This window comes from Pituophis catenifer, unplaced genomic scaffold (genome assembly GCF_029215685.1).
Source record: "Pituophis catenifer annectens isolate HBS135680 unplaced genomic scaffold, rPitCat1.0.hap2 SCAF_1, whole genome shotgun sequence".
In the NCBI taxonomy this organism is placed as follows: Eukaryota; Metazoa; Chordata; class Lepidosauria; order Squamata; family Colubridae; genus Pituophis; species Pituophis catenifer.
The window spans coordinates 19,167,926-19,195,835 of NW_027256881.1; the positions used below are offsets into that span (position 1 = coordinate 19,167,926).

The following is a 27,910-nucleotide window of genomic DNA, read 5'->3' on the forward strand; positions in this document are numbered from 1 at the left end:
TCAGACCATATCTTCCATTGTGTCGCTCCAGGCAGGCTTAAAAATATGTCTATCACGGGACTAAAGAAGAAGCAGCCTAAAATGTTTAAAGTGAAAGTTTCAACAATGGAAGCTGAAATGGAATTTAGCTGTGAGGTATTTTGTTGTTGTGTTGATTTCTAAAGGCCATAATTTTTATCCAGATGACAGAAAATTTATATAGCTGCATACTGCCTGAAAGAGCATCTCTCTCTCTCTGAATGTAGAATGTAGAAAGCTGACATATTAAGGAAAAGATTACATTGAATGCCTTTTTCTGACATGGTAATTGTCCATTTGCAGGGATTTATGGGATATGAATTTTAAAAACAACCCTTATCAGCAGATTCAACTACTGTAATTGCAGTGATTTTCAGGCTGATTCATCTGCCATTCTCTGATCTGTAATATTTATTTAAGAATATCTGTTTTATCTCTGAGTGCCTGTTAGAACTTCGCTACTTCTTCAGTCTCTGCTTATGGCAGATAATTTCTGCCGGGCTATCAATCTCAGAGGAGGCACAGCTGTCTTTTCTTCCAACTGGATGATCTGCTTAGATCAGTGACAAGACAAATCACAATAATTAAGCACTCTAAACGTACACAGTTTCTAGCTGTAGAAACCAGGTGCTTCTAGTTTAATTCAGTAAAGAAACGTGGAGAACATTGGCTGATTGAAGTTGCCCATAATTTAGATCTCTAAAGGAATAGGGGGAGGTAGCAGAACTGTTGCTGTTGTTGAGACTTGTTTTTGAAGCTACCTTGGCATCATCACATCTCATGTGTGCTAAGAATTAGAATTTGAAGGTTTTTCCTTCTTCAGCCCACTGAGTTAAATGTGGGGCTTTTGTGGGAGAACAATTCATAAAGGTAATTATATAGACCTTTATATAAACAGAATTTTAGAATATAAGTCTCTACTTCTGAGATAACAAAGCAGGGAAGCAAGCAAAGATTTGAAGTCTTGGTTCTAGGGAATCTACAAGCATACAGGCAATCCTTGACCTATGACCATTCATTTAATGACTGTTAAATTACAACCACACTTTTTAAAAAACGACATGACCGTTTTTCACACTTACAACTGTTGTGGCATCCCCATGGTCACATGATCAAAATTCTGGTGCTAGGCAACTGACATGTATTTTTGACAGTTGTACAGTTACAGGGTCATATGATCACCATTTGTAACCTTCCCAGTCAGCTTCCGACAATAGCAATACCATTTAGACTTATATACCGCTCCATAGTGCTTTACATCATTCTCTAAGCGCTTTATAGAGTCAGCATATTGCTCCCAACAATCTGGGTCCTCATTTTACCAACCTCGGGAGCATGGAAGGCTGAGTCAACCTCGATCCAGTGAGAATCAAACTGCTGGCAGTTGACAGAGTTAGACTGCAATACTGCTTTCTAACCACGGCACCACTTACGACTCCTAAGCAAAGTCAATGGAGGAAGCCAATTCACTTAACTGCTTAACTGCCATGATTTATTTAACATCTGTGGCAAAAAAGATTGCAAAAGTGAGGCACAACTGACTTAACTCTTGCTTAGCAATGGAATTTTTGGGCTCAATTGTGGTTGTAAATTGAGGACTACCTGTTATAATATGAGATGGGCAGCCAATTAATTTGATAAATTAAACAAACAAATATTAACTAACATCAGAATATAAGAGAATATAAGAGAAGGGTGTATTCTAAACCTACAGTACCACAGGCTTTTCTTTCGAGAGTAGCCAAATAAATACTAGTGTAAATACTAGTGTAAAGAAACGCATTACAGAGCTTTGGAATTTTGCATTCTTTTCCTAACTACTCAAAGCCTTGCTTAATTATTACTCTGATTGATGTGGCCATATAGCAGCATATACCATGCTGGAATTCTGGGAGTTGAAGTCCACACATCTTAACGTTGATGACGTTGAGTTTTGAAACTAAAGACTAGAAACTCTAAATCATCCTCTGGATTCACATATCATGCTATGCGATGGCTTGTTTAATAATAATTTATTAATTCAGCCATAGTCTAAACCATAAAGCATGGCTCACCAGTTAAAACTGCAGGATGAATTTATACGTCATGCTAAGCACAAGCAAATAAACCATGTTATAACAGCAAAATGAGTAAATTCTGTTATTTTGTTGGAGATGAACTTGAAGAACACACACATAAAAAAAACCCTAACTTCTAATTTTCTTAAAAACCAAAATTATGCAATTTGAATTTTGCACTTACCGTCAGAGGCTCTGGCATTTCTATTTTTACACATAGTTGAGATCATGTATTTAGAATAATTCAGGAATAGAGATCTTTTTTCACACTCGGATGTCCTTATTTATCTATCAATTTAAAATTGATTTGTACCATTGCAATCCACAGATGAAGTGGAAAGGAAAAGACCTGTTTGACCAGGTGTGTCGTGCACTGGGGCTGAGAGAATCCTGGTACTTCGGTCTCTGGTATTCTGTCAAAGGAATGGGCATTTGGTTGAAGATGGATAAAAAGGTTTGGAATCTAAACTTTCATTACAAAACAATACTCATAGATTTGAAAAGACCTAAATATATTCTAAAATGTTTTTTTCCAGATAGTCAGGTTTTTGTTTTTTGTTTTGGCTCAGTTTGTTTTGAAGGAGGGGCAGAGGGCCTTCAGGAGCCAGGCCAGGCAAAGTTTTGAGAATATTTGAGTGAATAAGGCATCTTACCTTTGATGTAAAAAAAGGGAAGTGCACCATGACAATTGTAATAGTGAAATTGGGTGTGTGTTTAGTGGGGTCAGAAGACCTGAAAGACAAAAGACCTGAAAGCAGAGAGACACTATCTATGCCCATCCTTGATTTACAATGATAATTTGTAAATGTAAATGGTGGTTAGGCCAAAAAACACACATGCACATTCATATTCATGTGCATTTTCAAATTACATTCCCTCTACCCCCTTTAGCTAATTAAAATCCTATTTGCCTCTAGACTGGAATATGAATGTAATCAGAATGATTCTATACCAGTGACTCACCATTTATCTTAACTTTTCTGTCCTTTGTCTTTCACTGAAACTGTCTGGAGAAAGGAAGTACTATAGGGATTACATTAGCATTCATTGACAAGATCTTTCTCCTCTTACTTTCCCCCAGGACTAAAAAAAAAAAAAAGGTGGTGGGGGATGTGAAATGTATCAGTTCATATGCAAAGGGAGATGGGAAACAATGGGAAAGGCTAAGAAATTTACATTTGTAAATCTGAAATGGTTTGGGAGTGGAAAATGCAGGGAAAAGCTTTCTTCAATTTGGTTATCCCCCACCCCCAGTAATAAAGGATGAGGATCAGAACATAAAATGCATCCATCTGAATGCATCTAAATATGGGGAAGTTGAAATGCAGTTTTAAATTACAGTAATTTCCTTACCTGGCCATTGATGCTAAGAAGTTGCTATAAGCACATGTGAACCAGCAATGAATGAGGTGCAAAAGAGTCCTAGGTGACATTGTGAATTCATGGCAAGAAAAAGTGGCTTTGGGCTTCTGCTTTGCCAAACATGCTTTTCCCAATTGGAGGTGTTTAGTTGTTCTGGTTTCTTTTTTCAAACAGGTTTTAGATCAGGATATTCCCAAAGAAGATCCGGTGAACTTTTGTTTTTTAGTGAAGTTTTACCCTGAGAAGGTTGAAGAGGAGCTTCTGCAGGAGATCACCCAACACCTCTTCTTTCTGCAGGTCAGAAGGTATTTCTTTTATTCAGAATTGGCTTTGAGATGTCATGGTTGTCTTTTGAACATCCATCATAATGTTTAATCATCTATGATCATCCTCTTCCTTGGGGTACCCCTTAGGTTGGTGCCAACTTTAGGGTTTTAGGATTAGTTGAAAGCAAAGGGGTCTTCAGTGGGTTCCTATTTCGGTTTTGGGCTTGTTACTCCTTAGCCGATTTGTTGTTGATTGTTTATTTGCCATTTCTTTCTGGGCTCAATCCACCAAGAGGAAGAACACCAAAAGAGAATGAGGGATGCTGTTCCCTTGCTTCATCCTTGCAGGCCCATAGAAATTCAGTGAGTGTGGAACCAGGAAGCCTTGGGAAATGACAGTAATCCCTTTGTTGCCCCCCGGTTTGGACCGGTTCTATAGAACCGGTAGTAAAACCGGCGGGAGGCTCCCCCCACTGACCCTGACATCATTAGAAGCGATCTGCGCATGTGCAGAAGCAAGGCGCGTGCATGAGCAAAGCAAGCACGCACGCACGATCCCGTTGCAAACCGGTAGTAAAGATAAGTAGAACCCACCCTTGATTATACATCATGTCTGATTTCCACAACACTGACTTCTGGTATCAGTTTTGTTTTCTGTTTTTTAGAGACTTGCATAATTTGCGAGCCCCTCTCCTTTGAATTAATTGTTGCTCATAGATCTTCTTCCAAGTCAGGATTCAAAACTGCATCTGTATAATCAACTAATGGAAACACACTCAGATAACTTCTAAGTGCGGGCAGCTAATTTTGCTGTATTTAACTAAATAGAGATAATTGCTATAATTGCTATATTGGGAATGATTACATGTCCTGTTACGCCAGTGCAGAAATTGGAGGATGACCCAAATGAAACAGACCCAGAATTCATGCAGAGGTTCTGTGGGAAGCTCTTTGTGTTAGAGGCTACACTTTGGATACTTATTCTTATCCTATTTTATCTTATAAAGCAGTGCTTCCCAAACCTTTTCTTTCATTATTCAAAACCACTTGTCAGAAAGTCTTATCAAACTGCAAGGACCAGTTATAAATCCCTTCCTTCACCATTGTAGTAACTTTGACAGAAATGATCTTTAAGTTATTTTAAAAATCACCATGTAGTTTTATCATTTTTGTCTTAATGAGAATACTTTGGGAGGTTTTCAAATGTATTTTTAGTACATGTGGCAATATTTCAGTCAATTTAAATATCTTTCTTTGTGGGTTTGTGTATCATTACCGAAAGAAAAGCAACTTATATCCAATTTTGGGTAATTCACCTAGCTTTAGGAAGCACTGTTATAAAGTATATTTCATGTTAGTTTATGAAGTGTGGTGTTCCTTGATTTGTAGGAAATCAGAAAACATTATTGTAAAGTTAAAGGTTTCCCTTGTCCAGTTGTGTCCAACTCTAGGGGTGTGTGTTCTCATTTCCATTTCTTAGCCAAGGGAGCCAGCATTGTCTGAAGATATTTCTATGGTCATGTGGCCAGCATGACTATATGCTGAGCTGCACAAAATGCTATTACCTTCTTACCAAAGTGGTACCTATTTATCTATTCGCATTTGTGTAATTTCGAACTGCTAGGTGGTCAGTTGCTGAGGCTTGTAACAGGAGCTCACCCTGTAGCGTGGTGTTTGGGTTTCCAGCTGACAAGCTCAGCATCTTCTACTGCCAAATAGGAATGTATATACATTGTATTTCTACCATGGTTCCTTTTAGCTCCAAGTAGCTTAATGTATGTTTTGTTCAGAAGTTCTGTCCTTTTGGAAAGGTCTCACAATTTATATAACTAAAAGAAGATTATAGCAAGATCAAGCTGGCCTGGCCTAAATCTTTTCCCCTTTTAAATGTAAATTTTAATTTGTTTTTAAGTTATTAGGTATTTTAAATTTGTCTCAGCCAAATTATTTAATTCGTTTTTATTCTATTTTAAATTTTTGTATTTATGTGTTTTATTCTATGGCTGTTCACCGCCCTGAGTCCTTCGGGAGTAGGGCGGTATATAAATCCAATAAAAAACAAAAAAACAAAAACAAAACAAAACAATAGCAAAAGGCCAAATGAGAGACAATAGACTATTTTAAATCACTAAAACAGCCATACAACCATCACCAGCCCTAACAGTCAAGAAACATCAGTACTTTTTCACTTGTATGTGTGTGTAACTCATTTTCTACCATGCCTTTTATGCTAGTCCTCCAAACAATTATCGGGAAATAGATGAAGGTATCAAAAAATATCCTACAGTCCTAACAGAATCAATATGTGATGATTTATGATCAAGAAATGGACTGGGGAATGCTGGAAGTTGAAGTTCACACACTGTAAAGTTGCTAAGGTTGAGAAACGCCACTTATATGTGGTGAAGGTGTATGCTTCTGATGAAAGAGATTCTGGCATTCAGCTCTCACCCCCAACTTTAAATTGTTTTAACACCCCTCTCCTTTTAAGCAATCACCTAATTCTGCTGCAACCAATAGATTATGATGTGCTGTCAAAATCTATCAAAACTTTTAAATGAAATCATATTATGTAGGTAGTTATGTAGGAGTTATTACCTACATAATAACTCCCAGGGCCTTTAGATCCCTCTTGCAGATATCCTTATATCGCAGCTGTGGTCTCCCTCTGAGGTGCTTTCCCTGCACTAATTCTCCATACAAGAGATCTTTCGGAATCCGACCATCAGCTATTCTCACGACATGCTCCAGCCAGCATAGACGTTGCTGTTTCAATAGTGTATATATTAACAACTGGGAAACCTTGACCTCCGATCGTTCAGCTTGGAGGCTAAAGACGCAGCATGGCCTTCTCCAATTCGAAGAGACACTTGTTCAGCAGGCTGAGGCAAAGAGGCAGTCCCGGAACCAGCGAAATCTGGGGGCTGGGCAAGGGACAGAATGTATCTGCCTTCAGTGTGGAAGGGATTGCCACTCTCGAATTGGCCTTTTTAGTCACACTAGATGCTGTTTTAGGACCTCTTTCCAGAGCACGATACCATAGTCTCTTGAGACTGTAGGATGCCTCGGAAGGTAGCTCTTTGTTCAAGCAGCTCTGCATTATTCCCCACTTATGAGTACTTTGATGTAATTTGAAGCTATAAGGATACTGTTTGCCAAAAGCTGGGCAGAGGGACTCCTTGTCCTTTGTAAAAGTAGCATCTCTTGCCTTTATTTGCCAGCCTGAGGAAGTGTGAAAATGTCATGCAGGTGTAAGGAGAAGGCTGTGTGCAGTGTGGGTGGGCAAGATGACCTGGATGCTCTAAGAAGTTGGCGAAGGTGGATCCAGAAAACATTTATTCACTGATTAAAGTATTTATAGCTCATATAAGGTTCTCAGGAAAAGCTATAAAACAAGCAAAGTGAAATAAAAATGAGTGACACCTTGAAATTTTAAAATAGAAATAACCACAATGCAATAATGAAAAGAAACAGATTTTTAAAGGGACAAAATGACAAAATATTTTGTCTGTCCTTAGGTAAAAAGCCAAGATTTCACCTGGCATTGAAAAGCAAATATTTTTGTGTGCCGTCCTGTTTTGCAGGAAGAAGAATTTTTTAGGGCAGGGGTGTCAAACTCGATTTCATTGAGGGCCGCATCAGTGTTGTGTTTGATCTCGGGGTGTGTGTGGCCAGGGGGCATGGCCAGCATGACATCACTAATGTGGGGGGTGCCTGTGGTGGCCCAAGCCCTCTGCCAGCAAAAATGGACTCCTGGGGCCTGTTTTTGGCTGCGATGGCCTCCTGCAACTCTCTGCCAGCGAAAATGGAGCTGGGGGGGGGGCACAGTCCTCCCAAGCTCTGTTTTCGCTGGCAGAGGCACCACAGGCTGGATCTTCACTGTTTCCAGGGTGGCCCTGCGCACCAGATCTAAGCAATCCATGGGCCTTGAGTTTGACACCTTTGACTTAGAATGCCAAAAAATGGGAGTGCTATCCCTATTACTGCATTTGATCATTATCAACTGGAGTGGAGTGCTGGATTTCACAAACTAGTTTAATGTAAACAGCTAAAACCCTGAACGCATGCTTTTGTTATTACCTTGGAACTAACTTTTCTTTGGAAGAGTTGATCCACTAGATAGGATCAATTTCCTGGCGGGTTTTTGCTTTTTACCATCACCTTGACAATTACGTGGGCTGAACTTGTTGGAAAGAAGGCTGTTTCTCTTTTCCCTTCCGTTCCTTTTCTTTTCATCTCCCTGAAAGCTACACATTTTCTTGCAGTTCCTTCAAACCTGCCTTGGCTTGTTCCCCTTGGAGGAATGTAGTTTGGGGAATTTTTTTTTCAGTTCCAAAAGAAACATAAAAGAGGAGGCAAAGCAACACGTTTGAACTTGCTGGGTTTCCTAACGTTAAAATTTAGATTTGCAGTATAATTGAGGTAAAAGTGGGAGAATAACATATGCAGGCGTCTGTATACTTAAGTAATCCAACCTAATAAAATGTATTGAACCATTTGCTTAGCTTAATAATGCAAAGTTATTATGTAGAAGGCAGTTCCCCTGATTGCAGGAGGAACGAGAAAGTCAGTGTTTAGTAGTAGAGATCAGCTATTCCAGTAACTGTCACACATACTTAAATGAATTTGATTTTTTGGTTGACTTCTTTAGGTTGTCCCCTTTTCAGACTTTAGGAAGAGTTCTGAGCTTGAATTATTTTAATTGCCACTAATAATAATTATTTCTATACTGGATTCTAGAAAGGATCCAGAATGGCTATAAAGCAATAAGTGGAAAAAATTCTAAATAAAACCAACAATCCTTAAAACTGAATCCTTAAAATTCAGAAATCTATACAGGACTCATTTAAAAAAGCAAAAGAAAAGCAGTAGAAGGCCCAGTCACAACTCAGTTTGATCTTGGCACAGTTATTCCATAAATGCCTGGGAGAACAACTATTTGATTGTCTTCTAAAATACAGACAATTTAGAAATCAATTTATCTTTCTAGGCAGAGGTTCTGTAGTCTTCTGGTACTATAGCCTTCTATGTTTGGGAGAAAACATATCTTTCTCCCATATCTTATATTAAACATCCCAATTAAAACAAAGCAGCTACCAAAATGAACAAGGAACAAAGAGAAACAAACTCAAACATTATTAAAAAGACAGGAGTCAGAAAAGGGAGATAAAGCTAGGGTGGGGGAATACATTAAACAGAATTGGGAACTCTAGCCATCTGATCATGTTATCTGATTATAGTCCCCATAGGAGAGTTAATACTGAAGGGGCACAATTTCTACAAGCTTGAAATAAAATTGTTAGTGGCACAAAAGGTATAATGGGAATTTCCCTCTCTCTTTTTCCTCAAATGGCTAGCATTCAAAATAACAAAATGAATCTTTGCTTGATGGTTCGTTCAGGATGCACACAAGAAGAACACGACATAAAATGCAGCATTGTTTTCTGGAGTTTATAAGGCCATGTTTAGGGGACTGAATAGAATGTTTAAGCTTCTCCAAACAACAGTGACCTGAAGAATACTTGAATGAGCCTCTACGTGCAAATACAGTGTCTCAGAAAGATAAAAAACAGAAGCAAGCACACGAATTGTTTTCAAGCCTTCTTGTTGGGTTTTGAAGAAGCTTTTAGCTGCTCTGGAAAATAGAATGCTGGATTAGATGGATCTTTGGTCTGATTTGCTAGATTTTTTTTCCTTATTAATCTTCTACATTTCTATGGTGGAAAACAAATCATAGTGGAGAATTATAACCTTTCTATTTTGCTTGTGGATTGTCTTAGTATCTGGCTGACCGCTAACAAAATAGAAGAGTGGACTAAATAATCCTTTACTGATCTGATCTTCCAAATGGAAATTAGATACAGTTTAGAATGTAGTTATTATGCAGCATGCTTTAAAAGCATATGTAACTACTTTGAATATTCTTGGTATTTTTCTGCATGTCTCTACAGCGGCCAACATTTCTTTTATTTTTTTCACTCAAAAATTCAGCTAATGGTTACATTTCAGGTGCCAAAACAAAGTCTGGGTGTCTATTATTTTGTTTTCAAGCTTTGGCTGAATCTTAGATTTTTCTTCTTTTTTTTCCACCTTGGGTCTTAGGTTAAGAAACAAATATTGGATGAAGAAATCTACTGTTCTCCTGAGGCTACAATTTTATTGGCGTCTTATGCAGTTCAAGCCAAGGTGAGGCTTTATAATTGTTAGTTTGTCGCCTTTTATAACACACACAGAGTGTTAATTAACAGAAAAGGATCTGCTGAAGCTTAGCTGGAAATAGGAAGTGGTATATTTTTCACCTCATCTGTCTCCATTTTGGGGTGTTTTGTATTTTTCAGATTTATTTAATGAGTACACCCTGTTTAGATTTCCTGGGAGGTCAGTGGATTAAAATGCAGACAGGAGATTGAAATATCTTCATTTTAAACAAAAAACCACTTTGGAACAAAATACAATTTAAACTGCAGAGGGCATTCTGAGTACAGATAGTTCTAAACTGATGACTGGTTGCTTAATGAAGTTATGCCGGATCTAGCAAACTTAACTATTGTGGCTTTCATTTTACAACCACAGCATTCATTTTATGACCACGGCATAAAATGTTGTAAAATTGAATCAGTCATGTGGGCGACCCATTATATGACCATCACGATTTATGATCTATGGCACAGTCATAAGCTAGGGCCGTGATGGCGAACCTATGGCACACGTGCCATAGGTGGTACGCGTAGCCATATAAGTGGGCACGCCAGCTCAGCTCTGGCGCGCAGACTCCTAGAGAGGCTCTGGAGGCAAAAAACATCACTTCCTGTCCCACTGGGAGTTGGGAAATGGGCCATTTCAGGCCTCCGGAGGGCCTCCGAGGGAGTGGAAAAGGCTGTTTTTGCCCTCCCCAGATGCACAAAGAGGATCTGGAGCCACATGAGAAAGAAAAACTGGCCTACCAGGCTATCGCGTACTGGGAGCGGAGTTGTGCACACAGGGCGCATGGAATTATGGGTGTGGGCACACGCGCACCTGAACCTCCCCCCCACTTCCTGGCACGCGATGGCAAAAAGGTTAGCCATCTCTGAGCTAGGATCTACCTGTAAGGTGATAGTTTTTCTTCCCTACTCCTCTTTTTCCTTAATTAAAAATAATTCTGCAGCATGCATTTGAGGAGTTCCTGCATAAAGTCTTGTGGGAAGCTCCCCCTTCTAGAAGAATGAAATATTTTGGGAAATATTAAAAAGGCAGAATATTATATTTCCCTAAAGGAAAACTGGAGAAACATTCTGTCTTAAAGTCAGAAAGCAGGCTCTGTCTTTCTTAATAGCCCCCAGCAGATATTTTGTGCCCATTAAGAAAGATTGGGCCAGTCTATTCAGAAACAAAAGACCTTCACCTCCAGGGATGGGATTAAAAATTTACATTCTCCTCTACCCAAATTCTAAGAACAGGACGTGACCATTTAGGATTAACCCACTACCATTTAGCAGAAGACACAGAACATTGCACAATTTCCTAAGGGCATTTCAGACAGTTGCACAACCCCCCTACCCCCAGCAGTTCAGGACTTGTATAAAATCCTGACACTTATCTAGTAGTTGTTTAACTACTGACCCAGAACTGCTGTTGGTTCTGTTCATCATTAAACTTTCTTTCCAATCAGCCTCCATTTTATTTTATTCCCGGCTTGGACCTGAACTGGATGGATTTTCCTTCCAACAGTCTCTTCTTGACCTTTCCTCTTCCCTAAATCATCCTTCAGAAAGTTAAAGGGGGGCAGCTGTAACTGTTTCATCCAACCTTTCTTAGCACTGAACAGAGAGCTGCTATACCCACCCTTGCTAGTTACTGGCAGAAATCAACCAGCTTTAGTCCAGAACTGAGGCAGATCAAATGTAAAGAGTGAAAGTTATTTGGAGATGACTGGGATTAAATTGTGGGACTCAGTGACACTACATGTTTATTGATTAATTGGTGAAATTTATACTCTGCCCCAATGTGTTTACAACTCTGGAAGGTTTATGAAATGAATCTATAAGCACAAAAATAAAAACCTGGAAAAACAAACAGCAATCAATAAAAAAACCTTTAAGAACACCACACTCTGTTACCTCCTTTGTTACCCATTCTGACCCAGGATCTTGGGACTCAATTTCAATAGGGCTGATGGTTTGGGGGGCCAAAGCACATAATGTTTTGAGAAACCTGTGAATTATGATCTATAAAACTGGTTTAATGATCAAGGTATTGTATACATCCAAAAACCTATGCATTATTCAACAACCATAAGGTTTATGGACAATGTGTGAGCCCAGTTTGGATGGTTTGCTTACAAAGCCATACCACTAAACCAGGAGTGAAATGCTCCTGGTTCGGACCGGATCACCTGATCCGGTAGTGATGGTGGTGGGTGGTTCGGAGAACTGATAGCAAAAATCCCTGCCCCACCTCCCCCATGCCCAGCTGAGCTGCATGATCATCAGAGGATTTTTTTTTTTTACTTTTAAAAGCATTTTTTCTACAACCTCTTCGGCCGAAGAGATTGTAGAAAAAAATACTTTTAAAAGGCTCTGATGATCCCAGCTGAGCCGCACGATGGTCAGAGGCTTTTTGTTTTTTACTTTTAAAAGCAATGCGAATCGGTAGTAAACCGGTTCAGATTTCACCATTGCACTAAACTGTAGTTCTCTTTTTAAGAGGACATTAAGATCTTCTTTTCCTAGTCATTGGTGCTTAAGCTACAGCTGGACCCACTGCAGCTTTACTGTATTGGTGGAACTGACAACAAAATCGAAAATTATGGCACTGTATTCTTCTTGAGCTGTAAACTAGTGTATATTTGGTACTAACTAGTTAAATTTCAAGCATATTTTGTCAGCCTTAAAGGACAGGAAGGTAAAATTCTCAGGAAAATTACTTCTGACAGGTTTTTTTTTTTTTTTTTGTTCTTGTGGAATTACAGTGTATACATCATCCTTGTAAAAATCTTTTAGAGCTTTAGCCATTTTTTAGTTGTTATTTTATGATCAAATGATTCAGTGTTTTCTCTCTTTTTTTAAAAAAAGTGTTAATTTAGATCTTATACTATGCTGTCAATTCTTCGTATACAGTCTTTTCCTGTTGACTCGTCTGATACTTCTTTCCCTCACAGTATGGTGACTATGACCCAAATCTGCACAAACCAGGTTTCTTAGCTCCAGAAGAGCTTTTGCCAAAAAGAGTAAGTGTTTTCACACTTTCCTATCCTCCTGGTTATACTCAGATACCCAATATAGCTGAATTAGCCAGATAGGAAGCAAGAGATTTGCATGACTCATAAAACAACTTCTTCCCAAAGACCAGCAATTTCTATTTGCCCTTTTAGGACAGATTGTTCCTCTCTTTGTTTTCTAGAGAGAGTGGGAAATTTTAAAATTCTGATGTTCTAAAATAGTTCTCAAGCAACTATTGGAGAATGTGAGTTCTTAGCTATGAAGGGAAGTTTCTCCTTCAAGATTCTCCAGGGAACTCTGGGTCATGAGCTCAAAACTGAGTTATAAACTGACCTTGGTGTTTCCATTCTGGATTAACCTTCTTCCAGATAGAATCCAGACTGCTCTTCACGAAAGGGGAATTTATGACAAAATCAAACCGAAGTTAGCAGTGCTGTATTAAGTTGCCAACAAGCTGAAAGGCTTCCGGAAATGGGAGACAGTTTGCTTCTAATCCTGCAGCATTTTAAGTCATATGTAATTCTGCAGGTCCTTCCAAAGCAGAACAGTTTGTCGTACCTGCATGAACAGCCTTCTTGAGGTTTGAAAAATAAATATTTTTGCCATTGTTTTCTTTTTTGTTCTTTACTTTTCTTTTATCTAGGTTCTCCGTCAATATCAGATGACGCCTGACATGTGGGAAGAAAGGATTACTGCCTGTTATGCTGGACATCAGGGAATGGCCAGGTACTGCAGCACCCTTTGCTTGCAACTGTAGTTTGGAAAAAAGAACTCATATCCATTAACACCTATTATGGGGGTGGGGCAGTGACACACTTTCTGCCCCTTTCAAATTTGTGTGCAACACTGATGCAAGTTACACTTCTTCCATATTTTTGTGCAACATCATGAAGGAAGGACAAAGGGCAGGGTTTCAGTTTCTAGTGGTTAAGGCATTAGGCTAGAAACCAGGAGACTGTGAGTTCTAGTCCCACCTGTGGTATGAAGGCTGGCTGGGTGACTTTGGGCCAGTCACTCTCTTTCAGCCCAACTCACCTCACAGGGTTGTTGTTGTGGGGAAAATAGAAAGAGGAAGGAGTATTAGGTTCGTTCACAATGTTGAGTTACTTATAAAAATAATAAAAGTAGGATAAAAAAAATAAAGAATAAACCAGGATGTCACAATACACATTTCATGACTTTGACACTCTACCCATATTCATCTATTTTTTCCATGGAACATACTAGAAGCCAATAAGACTTTAGATGAATTCTAAATTCTAATCCTTGAATTCACTCCTTGATACAAAGTTTGATCCAGACAGATGGGAATTCAGAAACTCACATTCTCTCATCACTCTGCTCCTGGTTGTTGATCTCACCTCTAGGCAAGATGGGTGGCATACAGATTTAATAAGCAAACAAATAACTGTAGTCATTTAAAGTGCTGGTTCTAGTCTTTTTAAGACTAAAAGCAACATATCTGCTTAAGAGTAATCTTTTCTGAGAATCTGTCCATCACTGTTTGTGGCCTGCTCTGTCCAAAGCCTTTAGATGTTTTACAGATTGTCCCAAGAACAGAACCTTTTACATAGCATTACCAGGACTTCAGAATATCCTTCCAGAAAAGGCGTTTTTCAATTGGGGAATCATTCAGCTGAATGTAAAACTTGTCCCAGCATATTTCCAATTTGTTTAGATGTACTAAGTGAAGCTATTTCTATGTCATGGTTGAATTGTCCATCTACTGATGTGATTTTTATAGAGGCTATAGTGCAATTTGTAAACATCTTTGATTAGCAATGGTAATAAAGCTAGGTAAAAGTATTTCACAGTCAGTAAATACAGCCTAGGGGTGATAGTAATAGAGATCAATATGTTTCCTTTATAAAACAAGAACAATCCTTTCCAAGTCTTTTTTAAAATAAATATTCCGTTCTTCTAGATACGAAGCTGAGATGAACTATCTTAAAATAGCACAAGACTTGGAGATGTATGGGGTTAATTATTTTCCAATTGCTGTAAGTATGTGTAATTTTTAATGCATCTGATTCAGATTTTTCGGACAGTTCCAGATAATTTGATTGTAAATCCCTTGTGCCCCAGCAGTATTGCCAGTAAAAAAAAAAAAAAAAAGGGTGGGGGGGCTACTATGGGAGTCATTCATAAATTCTGAGTCTCATCAGCATTGCCTATTGGGACCTGGAGCAATTTGCCTGACTTAACCTTCCCAGTTAAAGTCAATGGGGGAATCTCGATTCACTTGACAACTATGTGATTCACTTAACAATTACAGGGATTCCCTTAATAAACATGGCAAATAAGGTTGCAAAATTGGCTGTGATTCACTTAACAACCACCTTGTTAAGCAATAGAAATTGTGGTCCCCATTGTGGTCATAAGTCAAGGACTATCTGTGCCATGAACCTGGAACTGAAATGTGCATTTTAGGCCAAATTAAGTTGTAATTGGTTGATGTCAGCCAATTAATATATTAACCAATAAAGGAGAATATTTGTAGCCCAGGGTTGAAATGAGGGATCCTTGGTATTCTCTGAAGTAGGTTGTTTTCTTGCAGATATCTCATTACCCAAATAAAATAACATCATCAGTGCTAGTCAGTGCACAAGATGAATATATTGATTTTAACCTTGGACTTATCCGCAGCAAAAGAAGAATCATACAGACTTCCTGCTTGGGGTAGATGCCAAAGGGATTCATGTCTACAGCATCAATAACCGCTTCTCTCCGAATAAGTCTTTTGAATGGAGCAGCATCCAAAATATTTCTTATTCTGATAAAGAGGTAGGTAGATGTGCCATGGCAGGTCCCCAACCTTTTCGGCCTTGCAATGGTAGCAAGGGGAAGGAGAAGGCATGGTTTTTCATTGCATTTTTGCTACATATTTATGAAAAATATAAAACTGTTTCTTCTATTATGTCTTATTTTTTATTATTTTGTTAGAATGGTTGTTTTTAATGCTATAGAACGTCATACTTTATATCCATAGGTCTCGAGTGGAAGCAAATTTTGTACATGGACTTAGTATATAATGATCGTTTAAAAAAAAACCACCTTCCTTTTTTCTTTCAGCTTACAATTAAGCCCATTGACAAGAAAGCCGAGGTTTTCAAGTTCTTCTCTTCACAGCCTAAAGTCAATAAACTGGTGAGTGCTTTCTTATATAGAAGATTATCTGTGGAGTCCTTGGTACGCTCTGAGCTGGTTTTCTTCATATAGACATTTCATTACCTGACAAGTAACATCATCAGTGTGAGTGAATGTGGGGTTTGCTTCCTGTTTATGCCCTGCCAGTGTTGGTAGAAATGTGGTTCTCTTCTTTCTGTCCCATTTTTATCCCATTATAAACATGCCGCATTATAATAATGGCCAAAGACAGTGGCCAGTGACCATACCAATCTATGCTCGGTTGGAACAGAGATCATGTGACACTGAATTGCGCTGACTGCCTAGACTTTGCTGAATGATTTTATTTTCAGTAATAACTATTAAAGCCATAAATGATTGTGAGGAAGCAAATGGTTTCCCCCCCCATATATACCTATCTATGCATTAAAATATGCAGGGTAAGACTTGGTTCCACTTTCCATAGTTAGGAGAGCCAAATTAGGTGGAGATTTATTTATCTTACAGTGTTTATAGACTGCTCCAGTCAGAACTGCTTTTGAGCAGTATACAGTTCCTATCTCTGTTACATGAACATTAAAACAAAAATGCAAAATCTATAACATGCATTAAGTCATATGCATAGAACTGGAAATACACCATAGTCAAACAAAAGGACCAGTGATAGAAAATGCACATTTCTACCCTTCTTTCTTGTGGACCCCTTCTGGAATGCCTTTTCCCTGGAGGCCAAGCTGGTGGTGATTTTATCTGGTTTTGATACCAGGTGAAGTCCTGACTTTTAACTCTCATTCAGGACTTAACCTTTACAGTGTAATTATACCCTTTGTCCTTTAAAATCTAAGTAAGTTACCAAGATATGCATATGCTATATGCAAGTTCTGTACGTTCCTTCATCAATCTAGAAACATATCAATTTAGAAACATATATGTGCATCTCTCCATTATAGCAGTCCTAAATGAAAACCATCTTCTGTCAGGTCCAAGCCAAGTATAGATATGGAGGTTATCAATGGACCTTTTAAGGGCATTCAGGAAATAATGAGGATTATCAGAATGGGATGTCATTCCTATAGTACCCTGTTTTTTAATTATTTTCCTGAGACATGTAGGTAGTTGTTGCTGAAAACCAAATCAATCAGAGATGAATTTTAGGTTTACCTGGAGAACTAAAGTGAGTTTCCCTCCTTTCAGAGAGAGTTATTACTACATAGCTGAGTATTATGGAGTAATATGTGAAGAATTGTTGTGTTTATATTCTGGACTTCCTAGACACATCTGATAGACCATTGAAGGAAACAGGATACTGGAGTCCTCTTGGATATTTCCAGGAAGACATTTTTCTTTTCTCCTTTCTTGCAGATCATGCAACTCTTCATTGGAAATCACGACTTGTTCATGAGAAGGAGGCGAGTGGATCCCATTGAGATCCAGCAGATGAAAGCTCAAGCCAGAGAGGAGAAAGCAAGAAAGAAGGTGACTCTTAGAGCTGGTTCAAATGCTAAAGGATTTCACAAAATTTGAACTCGCTTCCAAGCTGCCTGTGTGACAGACAAGGATCAGATATATATCATTATCATTATAATTTTAATGATTTTTTGCCGCATTATATTGGGTATTAGTCTCACACAAAAGTGGACAACGTACTTGGATCATTGACTAGAAAAAAATAGTATAGAGAATAGAACAGAACGGAAATGAACAGAACAGAACAGAACAGAATACTTTATTTGGCCAAGTGTTATTAGATACACAAAGAATTTTTCTTCGATGCAGAAGCTCTCAGTGTACATGCAAAGCAAGAGAGTAATAATAATCATAATAATTATACCAATAAAAGGGGGTAGTAGATAAGATGAGGATAATAATAATTCTACAGCTATACAGAATGGGGGAATATAGACTACTTACACATAAAACAATACTGTGAGGATTAGGTGTTCAGCAGAGAGATGGCACAAGGGGAAAAAACTTTCCCTGTCTAGTTCCGTGGGGGGAGTGCGCATTGAATTATGGATGTGGGCACACATGCCCCCACTCTCCCTTCGCTTTTGGCATGTGATGGCAAAAAGGTTAGCCATCACTGGTCTAGTTGTTTTGATATGTAATACCGTATAGCAACATCCCAAGGGAAGGAGCTGAAACAGTTTATGTCCAGAATGTGAGGGGTCTGTAGTTATTTTCTCAGCCCTCCTATACAGCACAATATACAGGTCTTCTATGGAAAGTAGGCTGATTGGAAATGTTTTTTCTGCAGTCCTAATTATCCTTTGGAGTCTGTACCTATTATAGTGCTAACTTCCATGTATGGCCCAAACATACATAAATATTTAATAAAAACATTATAATAAGCTGTTTAACATTGGTGAAGAAAATCTGAAAGGGCAGTGATATACATTTTTCTTGAGGTAAGTACCTTTTTTTAAAAAAAAGAAAATTTCAAATCAATAGATTTTGATCTATTTTGAATCCCTCTCTCTATATATAAAGGTGAGAAGTTTAATACATAGGTTTTCTTTTTTTAAAAAAAAGTCAGGAACAAAAATTAGAACTTACTCCTCTTCTTTCTGATTTTGTATTGTATCTGTTGTGCTGTTTTCTGTGCAGATTTGCCTACTCCAGAGAAGTATTCTTGGACAGTAAAAAAAATAAATAAATCCCCACACTACAAATAAATATGAAATCAATAACTTAAATCTGAAGTTAATTTTTGGCCGATCGATTTGCAAGATGATGGGATAGGATTTGAAAAAGATAGGTCCCAGCCTCTGGGAGGTTACAGTTGAAAAGTATGTAATATAAGAGGAGGACTGGAAAAACCAGAACAAAGTGAGCCTGGCTGCATTCCGCTGTGCAGTTCTTGCAGAGGTCCAACCTTGTTCATTCCCTCAGATGGAGCATCAGAGGCTGGCCAGAGAGAAGCAACTGCGGGAGGAAGCCGAGCGAGCCAAAGAAGAACTGGAACGACGCCTCTTTGAGGTGGAAGATGAAGCTCGGCAAGCTAATGAGGCACTGGTGAGCATTGCTGTGGTAATGAAGCCTAGTGGTAGGTGATCTAAGGGCTTCTGGTCAATTAATTGTCTCCATTTTGCACCCACTTAAAATTTTTATTTTATTTATTTTTTATTATTTTTTTATGTTATGTTATCTTATTATTATTTTATGTTATTATTTCATTTTTTAAATTGATATGCCACCATCTCACTATCCAGACAGCTTCTGGGCAGTTTACCATAAGAGGTGCTTGTTTTTAAATTCTCCTCCAGCGCCGTTCAGAGGCAGCAGCGGAGTTGTTGGCTGAGAAAGCTCAGATAGCTGAGGAGGAAGCCAAGCTGTTGGCTCAGAACGCTGCCGAAGCAGAGCAGGAGCGTCATCGATTAGAGTTGGCGGCCTTGAAAACCGGCGAGGAGAAGCGACTGATGGAGCACAAGATAAGGGAGGCCGAGCTGATTGCCATGAAGCTGGTGAAGGAGTCCGATCGAAGGTGACACTCTGTACTAGAAACTTAGTTGGTCATTCTGCATGTGCTCCCTCGGGTGTTTTCACATGCATAGGTAGTCCTTGATTTATATGATTGGTCACTTACAGCCTACCTGGAAAAAGGGAGTTTTGACTCTGATCCGAAGTTTCAACAGCAGTGTTCTGACCGTGTTTTATGATGGTTTTGCTGAAAACCAGAAATTAATCCCAGTTTTTAGCAAAACCATGCCATAGGAAACAATGGGTTTGCTTAACAACCATGGTATTTGCTTAACAACCACTGCAAAAAAGGTCATAAAATTGGGTCAGTCACATGACCGATCCATTTTATGACTGTCAGGCTCCCTTATGGTCATATGTCAAGGACCTGCATTTCTGCAAGATGCCTTCAGCACTGGGGTTAATTAGTCCCAAGTACAAGTTAGAAAAAATTTAATATGACCTTCATGAACTTTCATAGGTATAAATGCTAGAAGGGATGTGATGGCTCACTGGCTAAGGCGCTGAGTTTGTTGATCAGAAAGGTCGGCGTTCGAATCCCTAGTGCCGCATAATGGAGTGAGCTCCTGTTACTTGTCCCAGCCAACCTAGCAGTTCCAAAGCATGTAAAAATGCAAGTAGAAAAATAGGGACCACCTTTGGTGGGAAGGTATCAGCGTTCCGTCCGCCTTTGGCGTTTAATCAAGCCAGCCACATGACCACGGAGACGTCTTCGGACAGCACTGGCTCTTCGGCTTAGAAACGGAGATGAGCACCGCCCTCTAGAGTCAGGAATGACTAGCACATATATGTGAGGGGAACCTTTACCTTTATAAAACCTAAGTGCTGGGTTCTGATGGAAAGTCAGGCCTGGAAGAGGAAGGGCTGTGGACCAATCCTTGGAGTTTATCCAGGGATGAATTATACAGTAAAGGAAAATATAACTTTGTGGGAGAAAGCAAAGGCAAACCATTTCTCTCTTGCTGCCCAGAAAACTCCATGGATGTGCTTGTGAAGTCATCAAGAATCAGTTTTTTTTATTTGTGACACATTTTGACTTTTTGGACTGTATCCTGCTGGCATTCTGGTTCCTGAATGTTAGAGGGATTTTTGGCAGTGTAAGCAGCAAAAGTGCATGCTTATATAAAGAAAGTAATTTTGCAATTATATTTAAAGGAGCACTTACACTTGTTTTTAATTGCAGTTATCATGGAACTGCATATTTAAGTTACAAATTAAAATTTTAAGCAATAGTATTTAAATCTACACGTTTTAAATAGTTTTAAAATTGCATATGAATGTGGAAACAAAAGTGAATAATTACCTCTTTTCTACTAATCTTCCAATTATTTTCTTAATGATTATGATTGTAATCTTTCTGTGTGTAGAAAAAAAAACCAGGAATTAAGATGGTGAGATCCTTAATAAACTGAGGTTTAGCAGTTACCATGGTTACCTGATACCATGGATTCTCTTAGGTATTGCTTTTGAGCCATGAGGCAGCCACAGAAATCCCATCTATTATCAAAGTTGATTGAAGCCTATTATGCTTTCAGGGCCTTAGTTAAGGACTGTCTTTGAGAAATATGGATTGATTTGCTTATGATGATAATTTGGCTTGGCAGGGCCAAAGAAGCTGAGCATTTAAAACATGACCTGCAGGAAGCCAGAGAAGCCGAAGACAAAGCAAAGCAAAAGCTTCAAGATGTGAGCAAGTTTAACTCTCCTCCTGTAAGTTTTTTTTTTTAAAAAAATACATGATTGCTTCAGAGATAGAATAACAACAATGATTTAATTGATCCCTAGGTAAAGGATAAACCTGCAATAGGTAGACTCTCTTTCCATCCACTAAAGTTGCCTGGAAGGCAGAGAATCATGGGGAATGTAGTATTCCATTAAAAATACCTCAACATCTTTTTCAACTAGAATTATGAGGCATCTTTTGAGGAAGGACTGATTAAAAAGGAAAATATTGAGTATTTGGTGTTCTCTGAGTTTGGTTGTTTGCTTGCAGACATCTTATTACCCAACTAAGTAATATCAATATAATAGGGGTGAAATGCTACCGGTTCAGGCGAACCGGTGGTAAAATAAAGCTACCAGTTCATCTGAACTGGTATTTCCGACAACCGGCTGCGCTGTGCGATTTACATTCGCTAGAAAGCAGAAAATCCTGCTTTCTAGCGCATCTAAATCGCTTGGCACAGCTGTTCCCCCCCCTCGCTGTTCTACTTACCTTCAAACGGCTCCTTTTTCCAAGTGAAGCACGGGTTTGGTGAGCACTGTGTATGCACGTGCACACAGTGTGCGTTTGGCAAGCACTATGCATGCATACATGCATTATGTGTTTGGCGTGCAGCGTGCATGCGCAAGCAGCAAACCAGTGGCAACCTGCGGAGGATTTCACCACTGTGTTACTTGCAATGTGGTTAGCTAGTTGGGTAATGAAATATTTGCAAGCAGACAACCAAGTTTAGAGAGAATAAAAAACTCCATAGTTCATTCCTGAGCTACAGATATTATCTTCTATTAAAAAGAGAAATATTTGAAGTTGCCAAACATAGAAGGGTAAAATGACTATAGAGCCTGATAGTACAGTGGACTAAAGCACTGTTATTAACATCTGCTGCTTGCAATTACTGCAAGTTCAAATCTCACCAGGCTCAAGGTTGACTCAGCCTTCCATCCTTTCAAAGGTAGGTAAAATGAGGACCCAGATTGTGGGGGCAATAAGCTGATCTTGTATAAATATACAAAAGTATGAAGGCTATTGCTTAATGCATTGTAAGCCGCCCTGAGTCTCCGGAGAAGGGCGGCATATAAATTAAAGCAAAAAAATAAAATAAAATTACATTGTGTTTGTAACTGATACTTTCAGGGTAGACAATTTGTTAATCTCAGGCAAACTGAGGAGTCTGTTTGTACTAGAGCCATGATGGAGAACCTATGGCACACGTGCCACAGGTGGCACGTGGAACCATATCTGTGGGCATGCGAGCGTTGCCCTAGTTCAGCTCCAGCGTGCATGCGCGCACCAGTCAGCTGATTTTTGGGCCTTCCGGAAGTCGGGAAACGGGCTGTTTCCGGCCTCCAGAGGGCCACCGGGTTGGTGGGGGTGGGAGGCCGTTTTTGCCCTCCCCATGCTCCTAGAAAGCTTCTGGAGCCTGGGGAGGGCCAAAAATGGGCCTACCGTGCCATTGCATGCCAAAAGCAGGGGGAGCGCGGGGGGGAGGGTTGCGTGCGCATGAACAGCGGGGCATTGAATTATGGGTGTGGGTACGTGCGCGCATGCCCCCCCCCCGTGCGCTCTCCCCGCTTTTGGCACACGGCGACAAAAAGGTTAGCCATCACTATACTAGAGCCTGTCCACACAACTTCCAGTCAGATCTGTGCTTGGCTTTACCCAGTGGTGTGTGATTTTCTGTAACATTTTCTGCATAAATCCACAGTTGCATAGCACAATCTTATGTCTTCAAAATCTATCCCTAAACAATATAAGATTCAATATGATAGCTTTTTGTTTTTGTGGTCTTTTCTAGCATACTGTCAAGTGTACTTCGTCTCCACCTGCTGACACGAGGGATGCCAGTAGTGACAAAGGATTTGTAAAAATGGATTTAAGAGACATTGATCTGAAGAGGCTTTCCTTGGAGATAGAGAGAGAGAGGTAGGATTGTCTTCCTGTAGCTGAAATAAGGCCAGGCAGATTCCAGATTCAGAATATTAGTGGATGAAATGTTGTGCCAGAATGGAATTCTTCACACTTTGTACCTTTATTCAGAAACTTCTTTTGCTTCATGTTATATATTGGCATTAGGTATTTCTCTTCAGCATAGAAATCATATTCCCAATGCTAGAAATATTAGACCCCTTACTAGTTTCTGCACATCTATATGAACTCAATGATCTCTTGCCATCAGAACAGAAGCTTTGCTTAAAATAGACCAAGCTGAGGTAAAAGGGATCTTTTGGACTTTTTATCTGAAATCTGCGCAAAGGCTACTTCAGGAATAGTACAATTTCTTTCTTTGCTACATATGGGACAATTCATTTGCATAAATTGAGGGCTATGCAGCATAAATCCTCCCCTGTTCAAAGCAAGGATGGTGTGTCCTTTTTATGATTTGATAATCAGAGGCCATGGATTTAGTAACAACATCTGTGAAAACTCAAAATCTGAGTCCAAAAAGCAGTGCAAACACTGCATCTAAAACATACTTTGCTAGATTATGAGTATACAACTTTTTTTACCTGTAAGATCCACACATGTTATCCATCAGTAGTTTGGGAGCCTCAAGTTTGAGCACTTCTCATCCTAAATCAGAGTATTCAATTTGGGTATTGTATTTGGAACCACATGTGTAAGCTACAGCTTAGTTAGGCTGATCCATTAGATTTTCAGATCCTGAAATCTGTTCTCTTATAGTGCCAAGTACTAGTTCTGGATCAGGTACTGTTTTAATTATGTTCACAGCCCATTTGATTATCTCTGCTTTGTTTACTTTTTTGTTTTGTCTGTGCTTCACAGGTTAGACTACCTAGATAAGAGTAGAAAGTTTGAAGATCGGCTAAAAGAACTGAAGACTGAAATCCATGCTCTCAAACATGAAGAGAAACACACCGGGTTTCTTTCACATTGGAACATAATCCTTGACTCTTTGGACCATTCATCAGAGAAGGAATACAAGGTTCCCATACAGTCAAGCATTTCTTACTTAAATTTCTAACAAATGCATACAAAAACCTCATTTTAGCACTCTTTCAACAGTCAACCAGAGGTGTCTTCCTGGCACTTGCAAGCTTGGTTTAAAAACAGTGACTTTTCTTACTAATTTGTCCCTGAATCCAGGGGTGAAATGCTACCAGTTCAGGCGAACCAGTAGTAAAAAGCTACCGGTTCATCTGAATTGGTATTTCTGACGATCAGCTGTGCCACGCGATTTATATTCACTAGAAAGCAGGAAATCTTGCTTTCTAGTGAATCTAAATCACGCAGCACAGCTGTTCCCCCCCTCGTTGTTGTACTTAAAAGGCTCCTTTTTCTGTGCAAAGTGCATGTTTGGTGCGCACTGCGCACACATGCACGCAGCGTACATTTGGTGCACACTGCACATACGCATGCAGCGTGCATCTGTGATACACTGCGCACGTGCACGCATGCAGCGTGCGTCTGTTATACACTGCATGCACATGTGCAGCATGTTTGGCACACACTGGTCATGCGTGCATCTGGCATGCACTACACATGTGCGGGCAGCAAACCGGTGGCAACCGGCAGAGGATTTCACCATTGCCTTGATCTATGGCCGAAATATTTAGGACTGTCATAATGATGCCAGTGATTAAGACTATGGACAATAAAAACTGACAATAGGAATGGGTTTCACCTTTATTGAATGAAATTAATAAATATAGTCAAATAAGCTTCAATACTTGAATACATTTTTAAAAGTGTAAAAACTGCTGATGGTATGTAGCGTTAGAAAAAGCTTTCTTTTTTGAGTGATTACCTCTTTTCTCATATGGAGGGAAGCAAACCATCTTAAAAACAAATTGGTCTTAGTTGTATATAGATTAAGAAAGATTTTACCAACTAACCAAACTGCTTTGACCTAAAGTACTTTAACTGAGTACAGTAGAAGTTGTTTTCCACCAGTTTAAGGGTTTTGAAATTGTCTGTCTTATTCTGTATTAGCCAATTGCAGCTTTTCAGGTTCTGCTGAAGGCTTTCTCAATTCCTGTATCTGATCTTTGAAGCAAGAAAGACAGGCACTGAACTTGATAGTCTTGTGTATTTTAGCAGGAACACCAATAAAGGATCAAAACAAGGCAGAGCCTGTGTTGCACACCTTCCTGCTTGCATATGCTCCATTCTTATTTTCTTTGTCCTTAACCTTAAGCAAAATCCCCTAAACTCTGGGAGATCCCCACAGGATGTTTTTCTTGTTGTCACCACTAAATTATTTTCTGATTTAGAAATTCTTTTCCTCCTTTGTTTTCATATGTCTAAGGTAATGTGGCTAAGTGAAATATGGGGAAGACACGGGATAACATTTAAACAGCTCTTCCCAACAAATGGACTTTTATTAATATATATTTTAAAATGATTTTCAAATAGTACCAGATATATACCCAACCCCGTCTTCCTGAGTAATGGCGGTTCCCCTAGTCTAGGATTCTGAGTCTCTCCCATACTTGTCCTTTTACCTACACTGCACAAATCCTGCTTCCCATTTCCTCCTCCTTCTGAAATACATAAATTTGGAGGTGGAGCTTTCATTGTCATGTCTTGAGTGGCAGTTCCACCACCCAATCATCCCAACTTGTGAAATTAATCTTCTACATTCTTCTCCTGCTCCTGAATCTTTAAGTAACTACCCTTTCAGGGAAAATGACTACAGTTGTTTCTGTAGTTTATCCCTATGAAGCTGTTTTAGAGATGCTTCAACCTGATTGTTTTTTTGAAGGTGACTCTCCAGAAGTCCAAGAGCCTTGGTAGTACAGTGGTTTAATGCACCCTGTAATTAACACAGCTGCCTGCAATTTCTGCAGGTTCGAATCTTACCAGGCTCAAGGTTGACTCAGCCTTCCATCCTTTCTAAGGTAGGTTAAATGAGGACCCAGTTTGTGGGGGCAATAAGCTGACTTTGTATAAATATACAAAAGTATGAAGGCTATTGCTTAACACATTGTAAGCCGCCCTGAGTCTCCGGAGAAGGGCGGCATATAAATCAAATTAAAAAAAAAAAAGAAGAAGAAAAAATCACATAGGATTCTTGTAGAGTCCTGACTTGATTTTATGTATTATCCAAGCCAATACAATATTCCTAATACAATATTCCTAATGTTAATCATGGACATTGCATAACACATCTTCTACTTAAATCATTAAGACTTCTGGAAATAATAATTTGTGCATTAAATCAAAAGCACTTCATTCCTTCATAAAGGGACAATTTTCAGACCAAGGGAGTTAAATTGGGGGGTTTTTTTGGTTTTAAGAATGTTTTGTGTTAGCATAAAATCTCAATTAATGGCTAATATACTGCTTTTTTTAAGGTTCCTGTTTGGATGAAAACCCTTGAAGCAGACCTATTTAATAATCTGCAACAGTCCTTTTCACCATCATGCCTGCTAAACGTGATTGAGAATACCACGCCCAGTGCAGCAACAGAAAACTCTTTTCCAACCCAACCCCTGGTTATCAATAACATGGAAACAGGACACCGAAAGCACATTAAGGTACCCGGCTTTGAATTTCATTTTCTGTATTCCATATTGTACAATGTCCTATCTACCAATCTTTTCCTTGGATTATGTGTCTGTATCTTGATGAAGTATTTATACAACAGTTGGTTCTCAAGATTTAAGTTAGCCCACTGATTTGAGCTTCTGCTCTAGAAACCACACGGATGCTTTCGGATACTTGTGACTGGACACAATGTGCTGTTATTCCTTGTTGCTTATCTTCAATGTGCCATTGAATTTGGAAATACCATTCAGCTCCTGGGTTCAACTGACAGAGCTACTCCCTATCAGTCAGTCAGTCAGTCAGTCAATTTGTCTGTCTGTCATCTTTCTCTCACTAATTTCACATTCACCTCATCTGATGTTCTTTTTTTTTTTCATTTAATGTCTTTTCCCAAAGAAAAATCCAAGAATAATCAGTACTTTCAAAACAAGTATTAAAGGGAAAAGGAAAGGAAAATACTGAGTCAATATGATAGCCATGCGATCAGAATTTTTAAGTCCCACAGTGAGATTTTTAATTTGATATATGGAGTTATCTCCTATCTCTGTGAGCTATTGAGTGAGGGGAGAGCACATAATTCCATGGAGGAGGGGAAAGGAAGAGAGAGAGGGAGGTAGATTTGTTTCAACGCCTTCTTCAAATACCAATCATGTGTGTCATATGTGAATGTTTGATCCATTATACAAATGTGATTTAGAAATGTGGTTTCTTCACTTCTTGGCTGTAGGAAGTGGTGAAAGATTCCATTTTATCCCTATTCTAATATCAATTTTGGACTGCTTCTTTATACAGTTGCCTTTTTTTAAAGACACATATCTTTTATTCTGTACTTTTAAAATGTTTCAACCCCTCTTTTTTATACTTTCTTTATGGCTTCTTAGGTCCAACAGCACAAAACAGATGTGATCTATATCTAAAGCAACAGAATGACCAGATATCCAACTCAAGTTATCCATCCAAAGATTTCTAGACTACTTTCATATTCTGGGAAAAAATGCTGCTGCTGCTTAAAGCATAAGAATGGAAATATTTCTTTTTCATTCCTAGGAAGTGGTGCTCATATAGGTAATACTAGCCAAGCAGAGATCTAAATCTGCAAGTCTAATACACCTTGTTATTTAATACATCGTCTTGACAGTAACTGAACATTTCTATTGGGTTATCTGAAGA

General features: G+C 39.0%; 1 protein-coding gene across 1 annotated transcript; it reads left to right on the forward strand.

Moving 5' to 3' along the window:
* The first annotated feature begins 45 nt into the window (after positions 1-45).
* On the forward strand, positions 46-27,910 carry LOC139318701 (merlin-like). The gene is made up of 17 exons (XM_070946286.1): positions 46-135; positions 2,404-2,529; positions 3,612-3,734; positions 9,806-9,889; positions 12,843-12,911; positions 13,547-13,629; positions 14,828-14,903; positions 15,550-15,687; positions 15,976-16,050; positions 17,392-17,505; positions 18,922-19,044; positions 19,296-19,513; positions 21,114-21,219; positions 23,028-23,155; positions 24,017-24,176; positions 26,548-26,730; positions 27,622-27,910. Exons 1-17 carry the CDS (start codon positions 46-48, stop codon positions 27,655-27,657), a joined length of 1,932 nt encoding a protein of 643 aa, XP_070802387.1. The 3' UTR covers positions 27,658-27,910.